This window comes from Acanthochromis polyacanthus, chromosome 14, assembly GCF_021347895.1.
Source record: "Acanthochromis polyacanthus isolate Apoly-LR-REF ecotype Palm Island chromosome 14, KAUST_Apoly_ChrSc, whole genome shotgun sequence".
NCBI lineage: Eukaryota > Metazoa > Chordata > Actinopteri > Pomacentridae > Acanthochromis > Acanthochromis polyacanthus.
In genome coordinates this window covers 23,764,267-23,785,623 of record NC_067126.1, presented here as the reverse complement: position 1 = coordinate 23,785,623, position 21,357 = coordinate 23,764,267, and the positions used below count along the sequence as shown (strand labels likewise).

General features: G+C 39.8%; 2 protein-coding genes across 2 annotated transcripts in view; both read right to left on the bottom strand.

Annotated features, from left to right (window-relative positions):
* Nucleotides 1-1,508: 1,508 nt before the first annotated feature.
* On the bottom strand, nt 1,509-16,182 carry umps (uridine monophosphate synthetase). The gene is made up of 10 exons (XM_022217767.2): nt 15,903-16,182; nt 14,122-14,275; nt 6,980-7,104; nt 5,928-6,115; nt 5,717-5,814; nt 5,467-5,627; nt 5,266-5,383; nt 4,970-5,145; nt 4,763-4,877; nt 1,509-2,631 (listed from the first exon to the last, which is right to left on the bottom strand). The coding sequence occupies exons 1-10, from the start codon at nt 16,050-16,052 to the stop codon at nt 2,453-2,455; spliced, it is 1,464 nt and encodes a 487-aa protein (XP_022073459.2). The 5' UTR covers nt 16,053-16,182; the 3' UTR covers nt 1,509-2,452.
* A 3,704-nt stretch (nt 16,183-19,886) lies between these two features.
* The window catches only part of fn1a (fibronectin 1a), a 32,185-nt gene continuing 30,714 nt past the window's right edge, over nt 19,887-21,357 (bottom strand). Inside the window, exon 49 of the mRNA XM_051959203.1 lies at nt 19,887-21,353. Coding sequence (XP_051815163.1) covers nt 21,285-21,353 — 69 coding nt within the window. The 3' untranslated portion in view covers nt 19,887-21,284. The remainder of the gene's footprint in view (nt 21,354-21,357) is intronic.

The following is a 21,357-nucleotide window of genomic DNA, read 5'->3' as shown; positions in this document are numbered from 1 at the left end:
TTTGACCCACTAGAGTTTAGGGTCCACACACTTGTGCATCTAAGGGTTGATTTAAATGCCTGAATATCTTTAGATTTAGAGTTCTCACTTTAACATGTTATTGTCTTTATTCTATCTCCTCTGTGGCTGAAACAGCTTTTTTTTTCTTTCTAAAATTAAAACACTAATCCTGTTTTAATGAAGTTAAGCTTGGGCAGTCTTAAATTAGGCCCAATTCACATTTAACCCTCAGGAAGTCAGGTTATATTTTGAAAAATGACAGCATTTAACAAGGAGAGACATATTGAAAAAAACTGAATGAAAAATACAATAGTAAACAGCAGTGAGCTGCATTTGGAGAAGTGGGCCCAGTATTCCTGAAGCAGCTATCATATCTCAATTTCTGCTGCTTGAATTTTGACCAATCTTTAATAAAGTTTTTTGTCTCACGCAAGTCACACAATTTTATAGAAGCACAATACAAAGAACAACAATTAAGGTTTAAAAGCCCCCGGGACCACAAAAAAAAAATGAAGAAAAAAAACTGAGCCAAAAAAAAAACCTTTTGTGAACAAATCTTAAATTTATTGTATAAATAAACTATTAAAAAAGGGGCCCATGTTTTGCATTTTCAATGAAATTGAAACAGTTATGAATGAAATTAATGAAATGAAATTAAACAGTTTATTGCATTCAAGAGCCGTGAATACTGTTTGAGTTGTTTGTACACAAAGTTGCATAAATTTGCAATATTTCAATAATATCCACGACTATTCAAAAGTTCGGGGTCACCCAGACAATTTCATGTTTTCCATGAAAACTCACACTTTTATTCACGTGCTAACATAATTGCATAAGGGTTTTCTAATTAAAAATCAGTCATTTCCAGCTAGAATAGTCATTTACTACATTAACAATGTCTAGCTTGTATTTTTGATTAATTTCACGTTATTTTCATTGAAAAAATGGCTTTTCTTTCAAAAATAAGGAGATTTCTATGTGACCCCTAGATGTTTGAACAGTAATGCACTCCAAAATAAAAGCTGATAAAATCTTGCTTTGCTTACTGAAATATTCAACTCAGCTCAGCTGTAGTTTTAGTTCTTGAGAGAACTTCAGGATAAAATACAAAAACTGGAGGTTTTGTGAAACTCAAGAGTCCCATTAAGATTATTTATGCCTTTAAGAAATGCTGGATGCAAATTCAGGTCAAATCCATTTACAGTAGTTATTGTAGAGGTCTTTACACTCGATCTTGACGTCAGTACACTTCTCTCTGACATTAACTAAACACATCAATTTAACACAGTGGTCTTTGGTGTTAATAATATGCTTATATTTTAAAAAATTTGTCATTCTTGCTAAATACCACAGCAATGTAGGGAACCCTGCGTAATTCCAAATTTTACAGTATGATGAATATATTATTTATCAGAATTTAAGTGGACCCAAATGCTAGAACTGTTTACAAAAGTAGAAATCATTCAATACTTAAACCCATGTGTCTACACAATGATAAAGTCACACGATTTCAAAACATAAGATTTATTTGTGCGCCACATTACAAAACAGTCATTGGATTTCAATTTGTAGTCATAGAAAGACATTACATGGAGGGAACGGCTAAATAAAGTCACTCCAAGAAAAGAAATGTAATACTCATCAGGTAAATCAATAAGAAAACCAGTCAAATACGAAGCTGCTTCACTGCATGTAGTAACTGAACTGTCACAAATCGAACTTTCAGTGTTTTCTTGTGTACAGAAAACAATGATTGCAGCCATTAGTATGCATGTGTTGTCAAAAATATCATCCCCTCTGTGTGCTGTAAAATACTCAGAATTTCACTGTAATCTAAAAATTATTAAAAGTATTATCCACACCCACGCTTATTTGTGCAATAAAAGCTGGTCTAGTGTTTCAGCAGTTATACAAAACACAGGAAGAGTAAAGTTTCATCTCAACTGGAAGCAGTAGTCTTTCTTGAGGGAATGACACTTGCTTTCACGACACAAATGCTAAGGGGACAGTTAGTCATCATTTTTGATATAAGAAAACAACTAACTATACCAAGTGCCATGACCTAGATTTGTAGATTGAATACTAGGTCAAGTTGTGCATCTCAATACGAGGAAGGAATCAAAAAATCACATTTAAATCATCAACAGGAAGGAATCAAAATTATGTTTCAAGCAGCTTGATAACTGGACAGATTTAAGAACACATTTGTTCAACAGTAAAGTGTCTACGTCCCCACACCTCCCAAGTACCCTTTGGAAATGTTAGCAGACCGTGTGTTTGTGTAGGAGTAGGTGTGTATTTTCATGTGGCAGTGCGCTGTGCAGACGTGTACAATGGTAACACATCTAACTTTCTGTCTGGAGTTTCTTGAAAATACTTGCAGCTCTTCCGGAGACGTTCCTCGTCAGAGTTGTAGTTGAAATTTGAAATGAATGACGCAGATCCTGAGCTCCTACTGGCCGCTCTTGGCGACTCTCTTAGTGTAAGCATCCCAGCCCGACTTTCTGTATGACTCAGCCGCTTCCAGCCTATCAGAGGCCTCCAAGACGCCTCGTCCCACGATGATGACATCAGAGCCTTTGTTGTAGATGACCTCCTCGGGGGTGGTGTACTGCTGGCCCAGCAGGTCTCCTGTAAAGGGAGGGAGACACAGTGAGATGATAGAAATGGGGGAGGAAGGGAGGTAGACATAAAGAGGAGGAGGGGAGTTAAGGAGACTACAGAAAACCAGCAATGACTTCTTGTCCTACAGCACCACCCTGTGTTTAACACGAGTCATGACCTTTAAAAGAGCAGCGTGAAAGGTTTCCATGTTTAAATCATTTGTTTAAATCAACGACATTTACATCCACATCAAATTAGTATTGGAATGTAATAATATCTAACTAAGGAGAAAACTAGACTGGAAAAAAAAAATGACAAATTTTGTTGCAAATTATGTTATGGTTGCAGTCTGTGGGTCAAATAGTTGGTTAAAATGCTCTCATCTGGGCAAACTGTCATTGCTAAAATGATTGCTGATGTTACTTTTATAAGCACAGAAGTGCTACATCAATACCCTTGAAGGATTAAACCATTCATGTTGGCGTGGGAAGAACACCCCCACATTTTGACAACTCTGAGCTCACCAACCTGACATAGACTGTTAGCTAGTTTATGACAACTGAAGGGTTACTAGAAGCTGGCTCCAACAGGCTTTATATACTGACAGTCAATAGAAACTTTGAGGTAGAAATGTACGCAGAATTCTACTTGTAGGGGGGTTGTAATTATTCATTGTGGATTTACTGATGATCTAGTGCCCTGGTAGTTGAGATAATGATGAGTTGTCATTTTGTCATGATTCATTGCACATGGGTTGGTCACTTTGCAAAAGTGAACCAAATACACACCAAGCAATACTCAGTGAGTATCTGTACAATTTGAGAATGGGTTTTGAAGGCCTATATAAAGGCCCAAAAAAGGCCACCATTGTTAGTCCAGTGAACAGCATCATGCCGCGTCTATCACATGAACAACGTCTCCGGTCACTGGGTATGGTGGAGGACGGTTTGAGCTACAGAGATGTAGCCAGACGTATGGGCTGTTCCCAACCCACAATCAGAAGCCTGGTCCAAAGCATGCGCCGACGGATTGCTGCCTGCATCGAAGCAAATGGAGGCCATACTCGGTATTGACTGTTGTGACTTTGTGTTTGACAGGTGCCGTTTTCTTTTGTGAAATTCTTTATTTTGAAATCATTCTTGAAACTTTAGATTTTTGTTTCTGTATACCAATATGCTAAACAAATGATTCATATGAAGAAAATCCAGTTTTGGGCTTCAAAATAAAAATTATGTTGAAAAATATGGTCTCAAAGTTTTTAATGACTGTCAGTGTATTTATACCATTATATACCAGGTCAAAGAAGGTATCAGTGTGGCTAGAGTTTGAACGAACAGATGGCTAAAAATCCCAGCGTAAATTCATCACAGCTCTACAACCAATACAGCATATCATCCATAACTGGTTGGTAAATTTGTCTGCGTTATGTTTCTCAACAGTTCCTGTGCTGGGATTTACAGTCCTATACTTCGAAATCGTACGAATATGAGCAGGTCTGCTCTCAGTCTGCTGTTATAATTTCAGCAGAAAATAATGAGGTTAAAGTGATTTAATAAGCTGCAACTACTAGCTTTTTATGTTCATTTATAATTCTTTTAAGCTATTAAGGCTAGAAGTGGCAGATTTAGCTGATCTAGAGATAATGTGCACTTCTTTGCCCCCCACACAAACACTTTGCCCCCCACACAAACAATCAGTTTGTCAAAAAATAAAGATTTTTTTTGCGGCCACTGTGCCTTTAATGCTTTCTTGATCATCTTAGCTGTAAGTTAAGGGTAAAAGCCTCGAGCTAACTCCTAAAACTGTGAGACTATACATATCCAATATGATTCTTAACACCTCCAACACCCTTAAAGTCTTTGATGAAGCTCTTTAATCTTATATCAGTGTCTTTCTTTAATTTCTAATGTGGTACAGTATAGAAAACAAAAGTTAAAAGTATGAGCTGATTTGTTGTCGTGGTGCATTTCTTAGGTCAGCATGTGCTTCCTTTAGTTAGGACACTCCAAGCAAAACAAAACTTCATGCACAAATGGCGGTCTGAGTGGAGCCGAATTCCTTGGAAAACATGTAATTTCTGTTGGCTCTAAATTTGTGAGTAGAAATCACAACAAGGAAATGACAGATGAAAGCCTCATCAAAATGCAGTCTAGTTTACCTCCAGCCTTCATCTGCACCCCAGGGGTCATGTGGATGAACTCTGGCCTCTTTGCGATCTTTGAGCCACAGATGAACCCAATCACAAAGTCAGAGTTCTCCTCCGCCATCTGCAGCTGTAACGACACATCACAGAGGCAAACAGCTGCAAACTGGTGGGCACAAAGGACGCACAACATATCTGAGCACGAAGCGGAAACATGCTTACCACAGCCTTTGTGTAATCACCAGTAGCCAGTGAGCCCTGGGAGCTCATTTGTGCAATGAGCAGACAGCCTCGGCCCAGAGGCTTCCCTACAGCGCTCAGACCTTTCACTACCCCAGGCCCCGGCACCGCATGGGCATTCACTATGTGGGACCACGAGGAGATCTGGTACATACCACCTGGAGAACAGACACACGGGCACAATGATAGGCTACTAAAGTCAGTTTGAACATGTTTTATACATTAGCTATGCGCAGATTGGGAAGTTCCATCATGAAAAATGTGTTAAATCTTCTCACCTTCATACTGATGCTTGACTGTGTTTCCAATATCAGCAAACTTACGATCTTCAAAGATGAGGAAGTTGTGTTTCTCGGCTAAAGCCTGTAGTTCCTGGCTGAAGGCCCCTGTGTAATCCTGTTCACACAAACAGCAATAAGATAAGTTTATTGGTCTTGAAAAGTTCTACATGTTACAAACCAACTCTTTCTCCCTTGTACCTTCAGGATGTCTACATGTGTCTTCAGCATGCAGATCTTCGGACCGAGAGACTCAGCCAGCTGGAGCAGCTCCTCGCTGCTGGTCACGTCGGCCGACACACAGAGGTTAGACTGCTTCTCCTCCATGATCTTCAGCAGCTTTGATGCAAGAGGGTGAATATCTGGATCCAAAAATGTGAAATGTCATTTTACATTTTTACATGTATGTACACACTAGTGGACAAACTGATTAAGTTTCCAGACCACATACTTCCTAGCTTGGCTCTATCGCCATAACTGAGCTCCAGGTTCTGCTCCACGCACGTCTTCTTGGTGGCAGGAGCATCATGGCCGTTCTCCTTTTTGGAGCTAAAAGAGGTAAAATAAAGATGAAAACGGTACTTTGGGGTTATTACATGTAAATTATACATTATAGACACATGTTGAGTTAAAGTATGATGTGTGAAAACCAACAACCATACCTGAAAGTGTTATTGTCCAGGAGGAATTTGCGGACGCTCTGGGCGGTTTGGGCGTCGATGCGCTCAGCTGCCACCAGCACATTGAGCAGCTTGAACAGGGAGATGACGGGATGGAGCCTGATTCCGTTCGAGGCCAACATCTCCACACCGCCCTGCTCTCTATCCATTAGTACAATGGCGTCCGTCACCTTCGGAAAATAAACAATTTCCTAAGAACCTGGTAGCATCATTTCTGTACATCAGCGACTTCTGTAATCCTTACAGTGATCAAAAAGGAGCCCCAGTGTCAATATTAATATCAAAATTGTCAAGTTTTCCCAGAATTATTTCAAAATTAAAGTAAAATGACTCATTTGTCCAAAAATGAATCAAAGAGTTGTCAAAAAAGGATAGAAAGCTTGTCCAAAGTTAAGCAGTGAGTAAAGATCATCAAATGTTTTGTCTTTGCGGCGATTACGAGTGTTTTTGTGGTCATTTTAGTTGTTTTTGTGTTGATTTTAGGTCCTTTTGTGGTGATCATGGGTCTTTTTGTGGTGATTTTGTGTAATTCTGTTGTGGTTTTAGGTAATTTAGTGGTCATTTAACGTCTTTTTATAGTGATTTTAGTTTTTTATGGTCATTTTAGGTCTGTTTACGGTGGTTTTAGGCCATTTTGTGGTCATTTTCAGCCCTTTTGTTGTGATTTAAGGTCTTTCTGTGGTCACTTTAGCCCTTTCTGTGACCATTTTAGGTCTTTTTGCGTTGATTTTCGGTCCTTTTGTTGTGATTTTCGGTCTTTTTGTTAGGATATTTCTGTGGTGACCTTTCTGTGACCATTTTACGTCTTTTTGTGGTAATTTTAGGTCCTTTTGTTGTGATTTTAGGCCTTTCTGTAGTCATTTTAGGTCCATTTGTGGTAATTTTAGGTCCTTTTGTGGTGATTTTAGGTCTTTCTGTAGTCAGACTGGTAGCATCATTACCGTACATCATCATCTTCTGTAATCCTTACAGCGATCAAAAAGTAAACCCAGTGATATTATTAATAATCACTGCTGTAATCTCTGATTCTATACCTTCAGTCCCTCCTTGTAGAGAACCTCAGCAGTCTCCAGGATGCTGCTGCCGCTGGTCACTGTGTCCTCGATGATCAGACATGTATCCCCCTCACGAAACGATCCCTCCACCAGCCGCTTGGTTCCTACAGCGAAATCATACACACATGGAGGGTTAGCACTAGCAGTCACTGCTTTAGATAAACTGGTTCTGAAACGGCTGACCCACAGCCTTGCCTCAATAATCTATCAAAACATTTCAAGCTTTTAGAGAGAAGTGGGATAAGCAGGATAAGACTCCAAATTCATATCCCTTCTTCAGCTGATTTGCTTTTAAAGTATTTATTGCTTCGAGGTGTAACACATATAAAATAAAACCGCACAAATTGACTTCAGGCAACAACGGATCAGTGAGAAAAATTTATGTTTAAATTGCATTAAATTTAGTCCCTTCCTGCATAGAGTGGAATGCCAGTCTAAACACCCATTTCTCTTGTTTGGATTTCTTAAAAACTTGCTTGGATATGTTCACTTCTGTGCAATTTAATCATTGTATAGATGTTAAAATATCTATGCAAAGATATAATATTATATCACAAACAAAGCAGACTGATTCAACTGGTTTGCTACCTCTATAAGTAGGTAAGTGAACACTTCAAACTCCTGACAACCTCCCCTTCACATCTATGAAAATATATTTCTACTGCATTTTTTTGGCGAGATACTTGTAAAACGTGACATCTTCATCATATGCATTTTTCCCCTTGACCTTAAGGCTAATTGAAAAAATATGCAATATTATCATATCAAATGGTGGATGTTACGCCCCCCATACAAACAAAAAAGCATACGGCTCAATAGGGGTAGGAGGCTGGAACATATGAAGGACGCCACACAGAAATATTGCAATTAAACCCACAAGCTTTATTTGCTTAACCCAAGATAATCGACAACAGAAACACAGAACAAAAGGAAACAAAAAAGGGCTGGAGACCCCGGCCGAAAAGAACAAAATGGGAAGATGCTGGGCCAACCACGCAGTGGGCCGTCGCTCCCAGCGTCTTCCCCTAAACTACCTACAAATGGAAACTAAACCTGAAATAAACAAAAAACGAATAACGGAACTACCAGTAATCTCCAGCCCAAACTAACACAACAAAACCTCAGCACCTAAACACGCATGGGGTAAAAACCTACTTGGGGAAACACAGAAAAGTCAAGGAGGAAGGAAAACCTCCTCCTACCTGACCAGGTGTCTGTGCCCGTGTGCTGTGCCGCCCTTTCTCTCCACTAGTGATGGTAGGAGATGTGCCGAGGCTTCGAAGCGTGTGTCGAGTGATGGAGGGGGCGTTTCCACGAAGTGCGTATCGAGGCCTGCTTCATTTAGGGGAGAAGCCAAAAATTATGACGTTCGAAGCCTCGTGAGCCAGTCGAACCACCTGACTGGTTCAGGCAGTGGTTTACGGGTATGACGCGATTCAAAATATAACGGGCAGTGAAAGCAATGGATTCCTCCGTTCACATCTTGTGGATTTGTGCCTTCTGTATATTGACTTGGAATCGGTTTGACACTCTTTTTTCCGTGGAGCCAGCCAGGAAAAGACGATTCTCCCCTGTTTGGGAGCACTTTGACTTGATTTCACCTAATCAGGTAGGCACATAGCACAAGGGAAATGTAATATGAGTAACTGTGACAACACCGCGCATCGCTTGTTCTAAGTTATTTTTTCTTTTTTTTGGTATTTTAAAAGGTGAAATGTCTGTTGTGTTCCAAGGAGCTTGGATACAACAACAACACCTCATCTATGCTGAGGCATTACAGAGCCCTGAATGAGATTAAGGAGACCAACCAAGGCGGATCAAGCTCAGGTAAAGCATTTTAGGATGCAATGATAAGTCAGCAAATAAAAAACCCCAAGAACATAGAAATATATGTTTGCATACTAAAACAATTATTTATATTCTGCATATTACTTGTTTGTCAATATATGTAACCAAATAGTGCATTCATTTTGTCATCAGGAGTGAATGATGTGAATGAAGCCTTGGTGAGCATGGTCATTGAGGATTCCCAGCCCTTCTCTATTGTGGAGGACAAAGGGTTCAGGAAGCTTGTTCAAGTATAAACCCTAACTATGTGCTCCCCACAAGACAGGTATGTATGTGAGCACATGAAGCAATTTTCACCATATCCCTATAATGTCCATTCTAAGAGTGTTCTTTTCTTTTGCCTCTTTTCGGCTTTAAAAGCTATGGTGGAGAAAAAAATACAAGGAGTCCAAGGAGAAAGCCAAAGCCATGGTCTCCAAGGCAGCCTCTGCTAGTTTGACGTCCGATATGTGGACCTCAATAAACACACATGCATATTTGGCGGCGACGTGCCATTTCATTGATACAAGTACTGCTTTGCAGTCCGTTGTTTTAGGGGTGCTGCATTTCCCCCAGGCCCATACTGCGGAAAATCTAGCCAGTGTTAAATCGGCACTCATGTCTGAATGGGGTATCATCAATAAAGTCACCTGCCTATTGACTGACGGTGCTCAAAATATGGGGGCTTGTGCCAGGGAGCTTCGTTTGCGTCACACAATTTGTGTGGCACATACTTTGAATTTAATGGTAAAAAAGGCTCTGGACCAAAACCCTGCAGTTTCTGACATCCATGCAAAGTCCAGAAAGATAGTGGGCTACTTCAAGAGTAGCACTACTGCAAAGGTGAGTATTTTTTGTTTTTATTGCAAGTGCTTGTTTTTATTCTAAAAAACTCAGGTTTGTTTAAATTGCTGCAGCAGTGACACTTGAATTATTGTATTGTTTATTTTCTTTTTTAAGGAGAGGCTGACAACAGTGTAAAAGCAAATGGGCCAGCAGGCACTGAAATTAATTCAGGAGGTGGATACAAGGTGGAATAGCACCTACCATATGCTCCAACGCCTTTATGACCTTAGAGAACCTGTAGGAGCAGCTCTGGCAGGCCTGCGTACCAACCTTATGTCTCTCACCTCCAAAGACTACAATATCATAGCAGACTGTCTCAAAGGGTTGGCGCCTTTCAATGACGCAACAATTGAAGTGTCGGAGGAGAAACGAGCGTCTGGCTCTTAAGTCATTCCACTTCTGACTATGGTACACCGAGCGCTGGAGGAAGAAGACATAGTAAATCTTCAAACTCCAGAGAGCAGAGCACTGGTTGAAGCCCTCCAACACCAATTAAGGGAGAAGCTCTACACACTCCAATCAACAAGCATTATGGCACTGGCCACTCTCCTGGATCCCAGATTCAAAAAGATAGGGTTCTTTAGCCCATACAAACAGAGGCTGAGAGGAGGCTCACAACTGAGTGTGCTGCTGTCATGTGAAGCAATGCCATGTTGTCATCATCCTCAACGTCGTCATCCTCCTCCTCCTCCTCATCACAGCCACATACATCAGAAGCTTCCCCGTCTGCCACGACATGTAAGGGATATATTGTAATTATGTTACTGAATGCAGTCACAAGTTACAGCCTGCTTTTCTATCTTTCTTAGGTAGCAGACTCTGGCAGCGATTCAACAACACAGTCCAGCAGACAACGACCCAAAATATCACTGCTGACGCAACGATTGAAGTTCAGATGGACCTTGTCGAGCCAAATATAAACATTCTGCAGAACTCTCTCGATTACTGGAATAGACAACAGCAGACCTATACGAATTTGTTCACAGTTGCTGCAAAAATCCTTTGTACCCCAGCCTCATCTGTTCCTTGTGAAAGGTTATTTTCAAAAGCTGGAGAAATACTGTCCAAAAAAGAAACCGCCCGAGTCCCAGCACAGTTTAAAAATTGATTTATTTGAATAAAAATGAATAAAATGTTGTCCCTACTTTGTTTTTCAGGTTTGTCACTAGTAACACACGCACAGTCACAAAACAAGTAGCACAAGTAGGCTTGGGCGGTATCCAAATTTTGATACTGTCAAACTTCCTTCACATTTTACTGGGGTATACGGTATTACTATGACTATTACTGTTACTGGCTTGTGTCTTCACGTTCGGAAATTGAATACAGTTGTGTTCTGTAGTTATAATAAACTGTCACCAGAAGGCGCTACTGAGCATATTAAGGTGATGTACTGGCAGTTTCAGTAAGTGATGGAGAAGAAGAGCGGAGCAGCAAGATTCTCCGCTGTGTGACTCTCAGTAAAATACATTGTTTGGAGGCATTTGGATTCAAGTTTCCACTCAGGTGTAATTATGTGGACAGTTAGGGACATATATGGTGTCATATTAACTGACGACCACATGTCAGTTGTTAGGGAATAACTATCTGCCCCTGACAGCAACGCCTGAACCTCATCTCTAGCTTTTATATACAAACTTGGTATCGCCGTTTGTGAGAAATGTTTCCGTCCAGGCAGCTGGTACTGGGCATCTAGGACCTTTACCAAGTCCTTAAAGGAGTTTTTTTTCCACCGTGTGGAAAGAGACCATTTCCTTCGCCAGGTATTTTGTCACAGCATCAGTGCAGGTTTTCCAACGGAGACTATCCCTCTTGTACTTTGTTGCCTTGGCGAAGGCTCCCATTATTGTCGGCTGCGTGTAAATGGCGGTCGACTTTGTTGTTGTTGGTCCTGCATCGGTGTCAGTGGGAGGCTTTGAAACTGTTGTACTGAGTGAACTCAGAGTCAAATTCATCCTCGCAGCAGTAAGTGGGTGGTTGATTACGAGATCCGTCCTTAGGTTACTTTTATTTATTGCACAATTTACAAATTGCTTCCTCAGTATTTTCCGGCTCTCCTTTCTCATTTGCCTGGAACCCGAAATACTCCCAAACTGCAGAAGTTGTGTTCTTTTTTGACACCAAGTCACTCCGTGCGGGATCTGCCGTCTTCCCCCTCTCTCTCTCCTCTGCGCTGTCACGTGACAACGTCACGTTCATAAACTTTATGGAAAGTCTCCAAAAGTAGGCTAAAACATAACTGTTTAAGTAAAACTGAAAATTCAACCACACATAAGTGCTACTGGACATAGAATTAATTTTAGGCATTAAATGACTTATTTAATCCTTATCTCCTGTATAAGAGCATTGCATTTTTTTCATGACGGTATTGGAACTGATACCACTGCTATTTTTAAACACCGGCAGTATACAGTATTACCGTAATACCGCCCAAGCCCAAGCATATATATATATTTTTTTTAAATCAAGCCTGTTATATAATTAACAAGTCAGGAAAGTCACTTGGAGCCATTTCAAAGCAGCTGCAGGTCCCTAGAGCAACAGTGCAAACAATTGTTTGTAAGTATAAAGTGCATGGCACTGTTTTGTCACTGCCACGATCAGGAAGAAAATCCAAGCTATCACCTGCTGCTGAGAGAAAATTGGTCAGGAGGGTTAAGAGTCAACCGAGAACCACCAAAAAGCAGATCTGCCAAGAATTAGAAGCTGTTGGAACACAGGTGTCAGTGTCCATGGTCAAGCGTGTTTTGCATTGCCATGGACTGAGAGGCTGCCGTGCAAGAAGGAAGTCCTTGCTCCAAAAGCAACACCTTAAGGCTCAACTCACTCAATCACTCACAAGAAGTTAAGAGGCAAAACTATGAAGCTCATTTCATTGACACAACTTTCTAAGTCACCAAAATTGCTAATTCATGTTGCTGTATGTATATTTTTGACCCAGCAGATTTGGTCACTTTTTCTGTTAAAGCTGCTGTCCGGAGTTTCCGTTTGTTTTCAATTTATGTATCATTTTTTAACAAAGCTTAAATGTGTTAGTCTAGTTCGATACTATAATATAAAGTTAGTGTAACGCGATATGAAAATTTATTCCTGAGCTCCGCCTTCCTCTCACAGACCCCCATGTTATTCCAAAAAGCGCCGGTCGCTGCTGACCAATCAAGTTTGAGCTTCAGCTTTGTCATGCTGTCAATCAACGGTTACGCGCACAGCAAGCAAGCCCATGCAGAGGTGGGCGAGCTACGCACTACGCAACCGCGCGCACATTTGTTTTGCTTGTGGAGGAGAGAGCATCAGGGATCAGCAACTTCCAGAAAAGTTACCAATCCCACGGCTTGTCAGGCCAAGAGACTGCAGGACGTTTTTTGGCTCGGGGTGCTCGCATTGCTTCCCGACCACGGCCTCCATAGCCCGCCTGACGGCTTCGTTTAGATTCCCGACCTCTGGAGGAAGATGTTGGGGCGTCTGGGACATACTCTTCGTCAGAGGAGTCATGCAATTCTGAACTCTAGATAGAAATAAATAAACAATGTAACACATATACACGCGTAAATGCACTAAGTTTGATAAACAACGTCATCGAGAGGAATACACGAGTGTAATCACATATTGAAACTTTACTCGTTCGTCCTAGCAGATTCATGTTATTTTGGTATGAGGACAAGTTAGACTCAATACAGCATTCTAACGTAATCCCTTTATTATTTACTAAATGTACTAAATGTAGAAGAGTGGAAAACAGCAAAACAGGCAAGATGCTGCAGCACTCCGGGCACTCCTCTCATGTACTGCGCGCGTGCACAAATAACGGGGCGAAATCAGAGGGAGGGACCAACAGTGTTTTGGGAGACGCTGCGATTCAAACTCCGGACAGCAGCTTTAACCCATAATAAAGTCATAAAAGAACCAAACTTCATGAATGTTTTTTGAGACAAAGAAGTATCTGTTCCAATCACTCTATCAGAGAAAAATCAGAGTTGTAGAAATAACTGGAAACTCAAGAGAGCCATGACATTATGTTCTTTACAAGTGTATGTAAACTTTTGACCTCAACTGTACACTCAGGTGTGCAGCAGGCAGAGGAAGGAGGGAGGGAAAGAAAGAGTGAGAGAGAGAGAGAGAGAGAGAGAGAGAGAGCGAGAGAGAGAGCGAGAGAGAGAGAGCGAAAACAGGCTGCTGCACGTAACAGTGGAAGATCTGGATAGTATAGATTGTCCTGAAAAAACAAGGTACAGCACATCTGGCTAGCCCCTATAATAGCCAAGATGAGAAGTCAAAAATAAAGGAGGTAAAATACTCTGAAATTGGCTTTGGGGTCATCAACTAATGAGCAATCTTCAGTCTTGTTCAGAAAAGCCGTTTAAGGCCTCTAATGCTGTTTTCTGAGAGTTTACTATCAAATCCAAGGTCATTCTCTTTGTCGAAAGCTTTATAAACTGAACCTGACTCACCGTAATCCTTGGCCTCCTTTCGCCTGATGAGCATGGGCAGTTCGTGTCTTGAGCAGATGATCGTGGCCAACGGCAGGGCTGTGTATGGAACCCCACACACCGAGTGAAACTGCAGCCCTTCATCCTGCACTCGCTGGTAGATGAGACTAGACACCTGTAAATGAAAGAAGCTTAAAAGGTCTGCAGTAACAAAATGGCCACAATTTTAAAGTGACATTCTTGTAGGTGATGACTCTAGAATAAAATGTTAGCAATTCTTTAACCAACTTCTTTTCAATTTCCACTTTGGCTGTAATCTTTTCTGCATTTACCTCTGAGGGACATGATTTAGGGTGGAACCTTTAAATGGCTTTCAGGTTGACCTCACATCAACAATGAGCAGCTTTACCTTATCTTCAGTGACTGGAAATGGAGCAGTGTTACTTTAGGCATTTGTAGGAATAATAGTTGTCAGTGTTGCTGACACTGTGTCAAGGAGATGTTGATTCAGTAATCATTACTAAGACTTCAGTAAATGGTTGGGCTGCCCTTTAGGACCCATTCTATCTTAAACACATCAATAGATACATAGCTGCTCAAGTAAATATTTTAACAGATTTCAATACTGTGTCTCACATGTCCACAAAATGTGTCTTTCCACTGGGTTCGTTCTAAGCAGTCTCTTTCAGCATCTGTAGTTTTAAATGCAGTTAAACGGCTTCTGTCCACGCCCCCTTCAGGAAGAAGACTCTCTCTGTGTCTGATCAAAGTGTGAAACCAGGATTTTTTTTTTATTGCTTCCAATTTTCTCTCAATCATTTTACAAGGAAATAATTCACAATGTGCCTGGGGGTTCTGTCAGACAATGTTGCAGTTACAAAATTATTTGTTTAGCGGTGAAAAGCAGTAACTTGGAAAAGGCTCTGAGGTAACTGCTGATTAACATGTCGTCTTAATGAGCTCCTTTACACACGTTTTGTTGAGAAAAAATGTGCAGATGGAGACAACTATATTAGGGAATTCCATTGTATTCAAAGGTGAGCACAGAGAGCAGGAGAGAAGAAAACTGATGCAAACACAAGTGAGGTTAGGTTGCAACACAACAGGCAACATAAAACACTCTAACCCAACCAGCCCTTCTTTATCGGTTGGCTAGATTCCACTATTCATAAATGTCCCTCAGCATCACAATTGCCACAGATCTCTGGCATACAACCAAACCTAATGGCAACATTAGCCGCACATCGCGCTAACACCAAAGACTTTCCTATTGTGAAAGTTCCTCTGATGCTGGGAGTGCATGGAAACTCTTTTGTTTACACCTGCAGCCATCAGCAGAACGTGGTGTGCTTTATTGGAGAGTTAGCAGAAGCAGCTTTTCAAAGTCAATAAAAACTGGTGGATTGTGAAGCAGCTTGCTAATTCAGAATGGCTGAATAAGGGAGCAGGATTTCAAAAGTTTGAGATAGACAGCTATTAGTTTCTGAGTATAGCTGTCGAAGTAGGTTATCTAGTTGTGAATGAGATTGAGGAATGCAAAAAAGTACTTTCTCCATGTAGGATCTTGAAGGTATTTTTCTTGATTTCAGTGGGTCTTTGAAAATTCATTAGTTGGATTTTCAGAGTAGTTCATGTGACGGTACTTCCACGTGTGCACCCAGATCACTTCCACTACAGAGGAACTATGTTTAAGTTAACATACTGAGATTTCTCCTTCTGATAATGCAGTTAGATGATGTTTCGCAGCTCTTCGAGCATCCTGTATCACTTTTAATCTGATTTTAAGATCAGCACGTGTTTACCTGGTTCATGAGAGCAGGATGGGACACCAGCACCCTGAGGTCGATGTAGATGGGAGTTATCAAGCCGCTCTTCAGCTTGTACTCCCCGAACTTCACCGCGTTCACATCGTGCAGCTTCAGGATCAAAGTGTCGATGCAAACGTTGTCCATTCCGATGTTTTCAGGAGCTCTTCTCTCTAACTTACACGCTGTTTCACTCCACGCTTCCTCTATGTCAGCGACGCGAGGTACACATCCGCTCCAGGTTCTTCACAATAAGAGCGTCAGGTCCACCCAGATTGAACGTACCGACACCCCGATCTTCCGAGCATCTCATTCATTCACATGTAGGGGCCGTTTACACGAGGACGCTTGCAGGTGAAAACGGCAAAATATTTCAACAAAACACCCTACCGTTTATACGAGGACGGCGTTTTGGGGGCTTGAAAACGCAAAAATTTGAAACCGGCCTCCAGAGTGGAAAAGTAGAAAACGCTCCGCCGTTACGTTTCCGTCTAAACAGCAAAACGCAAAACTTTGCCGAGATCTGACCACGTCGCGCACGCGATTACGTCACATACGTGCCTTTGTTTGCCGGCCGGTACAAGGACGTAAACAAAGATGTGTGATTATTTCCATCCTTCCTACCTTCAAGCAACTCTGGCAGCTCTATGTACACTACAGGAGTCGTACCTTTCCATAAACAGATGCTTCTTTCATGGTCCCTAATATATAAACACAACTTCTCTCCACATAGATATTACATATGGAATAACAAAGACATAACATATAGAAACAAATCTTTATTTTACCCTGCCTGGTTTTCCCATAATATACTACTGGTTCACCAGCTGTTTGACTCCAACGGTTTATTACTCACATATGAAGATTTTATTTCAAAACACACCATTTCAATCTCTGCTGAGGAATTTAACATAATTATTAATGCAATTCCTGCTGGTGTTTATTATTTAGAGGCTCAGTGAACCAGATACCAGCTCCCTTGCCTCTGGATCCATCTAAGAGCGAAGTAGGCAGGATTTGTTTCTCAACAACACGTAACAGCAATAGTTTCATACGCACTTTGTTTCAAAGGAACATAGTGTCTCTTCCTTATGTAATGTTTTATTGGAATAAGCTATTACCTAATCTTGATTGGAAAAAAATTTGGATCTTACCAACTAAATATTTGATTAACAACAAAATAAAAGAAGTGTCTTTTAAATTAATTCATAAAATTTATCCTTCTAAAATATTTCTTTTACAGCGTTTTGGAAAACATATTGATACTAACTGCTCTTTCTGTTCAAAATGCTCTGAAGATAATTTTCATTTATTTTGGTCTTGCCCTGTTTCAAATGATTTCTGGAAAGATGTTTGTCATTTTATTTCTACGTCTATTGACAACAGTTTTACTCTTTGTTTTGAAAATATACTGTTTGGTTACACTTCTTTTACTCCTTCCAAAAGCAGACAGTATTATATAATTAACCTCATCATTTTACTAGCTAAATTTCATATTCATAAATGCAGATATATAAATAAAAACCCTTGTTTTTTTTCTATTCCAAAACGAAACCAAACAGTATATCTACACTATTAAGAACTCCACTAACACTAAAGCCATTAAAACTGTACATTTGTGTAATGTATTTAATGTTTTTCTGTAATCTGTTTCTTATTTGTGACCCCCTGGCAATACTTTTCTTTATTTGTTTTTTTGTCTCTGTGTTGAACTGCTTTGTTCTATTCACTGTTCAAAAAAAAAAAAAAGAGTCGTACCAGCAAACGTACAGAATCTGTACAGAGTCCATTCATGAACATTTACCGCGGCGGAGATCCGAAAAGGGAGATAGTAAGCATGCGCGTAGACATGCCAGAGTTTTATCACAGCGCCACCCAGCTGCCTGGCATGCATATCCAATCGAATTCCACACACTATAGAGTCACCGTATATACGCAGATTTCCTTCAAAACCGCTCGTCTAAACGTGAAATGACAAGACGCCACTTTTGCGTTTTCTGTTAGGATGGTCCTAGTGTAAACGGCCCCTGAGTCTATTAGGGTGATGTAGTGCGTTCTTGTTTCATAAAAACAACAGCGTTTCTTATAGGTAATCTGCATCAGAGGTGTAATTGAGAAGAGAATAAATTTGACACATTTGTCAGTGTTTATAAAATCCAAATCTAAACTTAATTGTATGAGTAAATTCAGTCATTTTATTTTGAAAACACATTAACCGAGAGTCTTTCCAAGGGACTTTCAGAATAAAAGATTAGTCCCGTGACCACAGACCAGAGGTGTCAAACTCATTTTGATACCAATTTGAGCTCAAGTGGGGCACGCCAGTAACATAATAACATAATAACCTATCAGTAACGACAATTCCAATTATTTAGTGCACAAAACATTTAGTCACTTGCATCTGGAGCTGAATATTCTTTTACTTTAAAAAGACAAAAAGCACCAAAACAAAATATTACAAAAATGAGACACAAAGTGACAAAGTAAGACACAAAACGACAAAAGCGAGAAACAAATTTACAAACAACATGAAACAACACCAAAAAGAGACGAAGAATTTGACAAAAAAAAAGCTACAAAGCAACAAAAAATGGACAAACGAGACAAACAAGACAACAAATGACAAAAGTGTGAAACAAAATGACAAAAACAATACACAAAACAATAAATAAATCAAAACACAAAATGACAAAAAATAAGACAAAATAACACAAGTCATACAAAAAGGAAACACAAAACCACAAAAACGAGAAACAAAACGACAAAAACACGAGAGACAAATGAAAAAAGTCAAACAAAAACAAGACAAAAAACGAAAACAAGACAAAATCCGACAAACATGAGACACAAATTGACAAAAGAACAATGGACAATGTAGTATTTTATTTTAAGATCAAAACAACTTGTCATGGTCTCGGAATTATTTTTAAATTTATAGTTTTACAAGTTTACAAATTGCAATTAATGTCTTCTCTGTAATTGTTACACTTTACAAAATCATCCTGCGGGTGGGATTGGACTAACAAAAATGAAAATAATCCCTTGTTTAAACATCACAGAAAATCTGTGTGTGGTTATTACTTTTAATGGACTAACATAAAGGGTGCCACTTTGTGTTGTAAAGTGATGGGCTCAGATAAAACAAGCAAATCCGCAAAAAAAAAAAACCCAACGATATCCAACATCTGCAAATTTGGACTGTTTATGGTCTCAGTAAATACGAACAGGAGTAACTTGTATAACACAACATCTACTGGTAATATTATATTTTATTTTGTACATTTCACATCTGTGTGGTCTGTGTCAAGGTTTGTCTGTTATGCACTCCTGTTTGTGCTAAGGAGGTCAGTTTGACCCTAGAGCTTTGGAGGACCTCACAAAGAATTCTGTGGAGGCCTTGGAGGGCCATGTTAGAGGGACAGTTAGATAAAACCTTTTCTGACATAAACTTTTCTCTAAGACTGAGTGTGACTCCATACTTTTGACATGAGTAAACCATGCATACATATGGTTTACTGCAATAAATAGCACTGATGGACGCTTGCACATTGTGATTTTTTACTTTTTATTTTTTGTAGAACTTCAACAATAAGTAACCAACCCTACCCTAAGATGTGAAGTAAAAATGTCTGTTTTGAAACTGCATACTTTAAAGAAAGGGAGAAGAGACATGCAGGTCCAGCTGAGCCCTGTGTTTCATCCATCGACAGTCTATGACTCTATCCATATTTATTTCCTACCATATTTACATTGCAAGTTTTCTTATTATCACGAATACACATGATTTAATTTCTTAGTTTACCTTTCTTGGTACAAGCTACTTTCAGTTGTCTGCAGCCCTTTGGTTCCTGGAGTCAGGGTGCAAAATGAGTTTGTGCAGCAGAAGCATCCACACAATGGATGCATGCAGAGGCTCTCACCAAACAAACGACTTGGAACATAATCGTTCTCTCTGGACAAAAAGACTGTCACCAACCGGCATAGGTTTTTTTTACTGTTTATTAAAAAGATTCAGTCCACAGTAGTTCAGAGTCTGGCACCAACAATATAAAAACAAGTAAATCAAAAATAAAGTGTACACCCCAAAATAGCATTGAACAAAATGCCTAAACAAAAAGGGATAAATAAAACAAATGAATTAAAAAAAAAATACAAACACTTATGTAATAAAATGCATTTCTCTTGGAAATAATGTTCAATTTTCCAATTCAGTTTTGAAACAACAGTCTAACATTGGTCAGTCAGCTTTGGGTTTAAAAAAATTATAGTATTTTTCATCATAGTATTTAAAAAAATAATACCTACATTACAGATGACCCAACTAAATGTACATGGCGAATTCTAAAGCCTACACAGCAATAATTACTAGGCAAAAATAAAACCACCTCAAAAGTTACAGTGCTTGCATTTTAAAGCAAACCATGTTGTGTAAATTTTTGTAATTTAAAATAAAGGGTGGTTAGCAATCGGTGGCTCTGCTTTTCAGAACAGCAGAACATTGACCACAGAGATAGAACTAGGACACTTAGAGTGGTGCCCTCTTTGGAATGAAAGGTCATCCCCTTCATTGCAAAGACTGATGCATTCAAGTTAATAAAAACTGTCAAAGCAACTACATTTAAATCTGATTGTGGCTGTCATGTCTGTCTAGGTCAATAAAGCTGAGACCGGAACTGTAAAAAAATGTTCTTGGGAACAATGGAAATACTGTAACTTTCGCTCCTTAATTGGAAATGTCTAAGGACTCATAAAATGCACTCTATCTTTACCTATATGTCCTCTGAATACATATTAGGCACAGTGAAACCTCAAAAAATATGGGAAAAGCAATAAAAAGGTGGCTACAGTTATTATTAGGGGACATCATTATTAAAATCAGGGCAATTCTGTTACATTATCGGCAATGTTTTTTTGTTTTGGTCAGAAGCGTAGAATTGTCATGGAATGTTCGAAATTTAACAAAAGCCCCAATCCAACAGTAAAAATACATAACAATACTGCACTGTGTGTGTGTGTTGTGGACAGTATGTTTGGTGTAGGAAGGTTGAAAGTGATAAAGCAGCAGGATCTGTGCTCTGACAGATTTGTATCAAAAATTCACCGGAAGAATAATCCCCATTTCTGTTGAAGGATCAACAGTCCCCTGTTGGGGATTAAAAGCCACGTGAACAGTTGACAAATCTTTGGTAAGGCACAGAGTTTGGAGTAGAAAAGTCTTATTAAGGCACTACAATTTGTTGTGGTGAAAACCTTTAAGGCACAATCTGATGGAAATGTCTTCTTTTAATGAAAGCAGGAGGTGGCTTCCTTCTCGAAGTGGTGGTGACGCTTTAAGGGGTCTCACTTCTTTATTCTCCTTTATTCATGCTCCCTTCCTCTCTACTCTGAGGGGCTCTGAGCATCTGCAAGCAGCTCTGGCCTCAAACATTCAATCGGACACTGGATGTTCTGG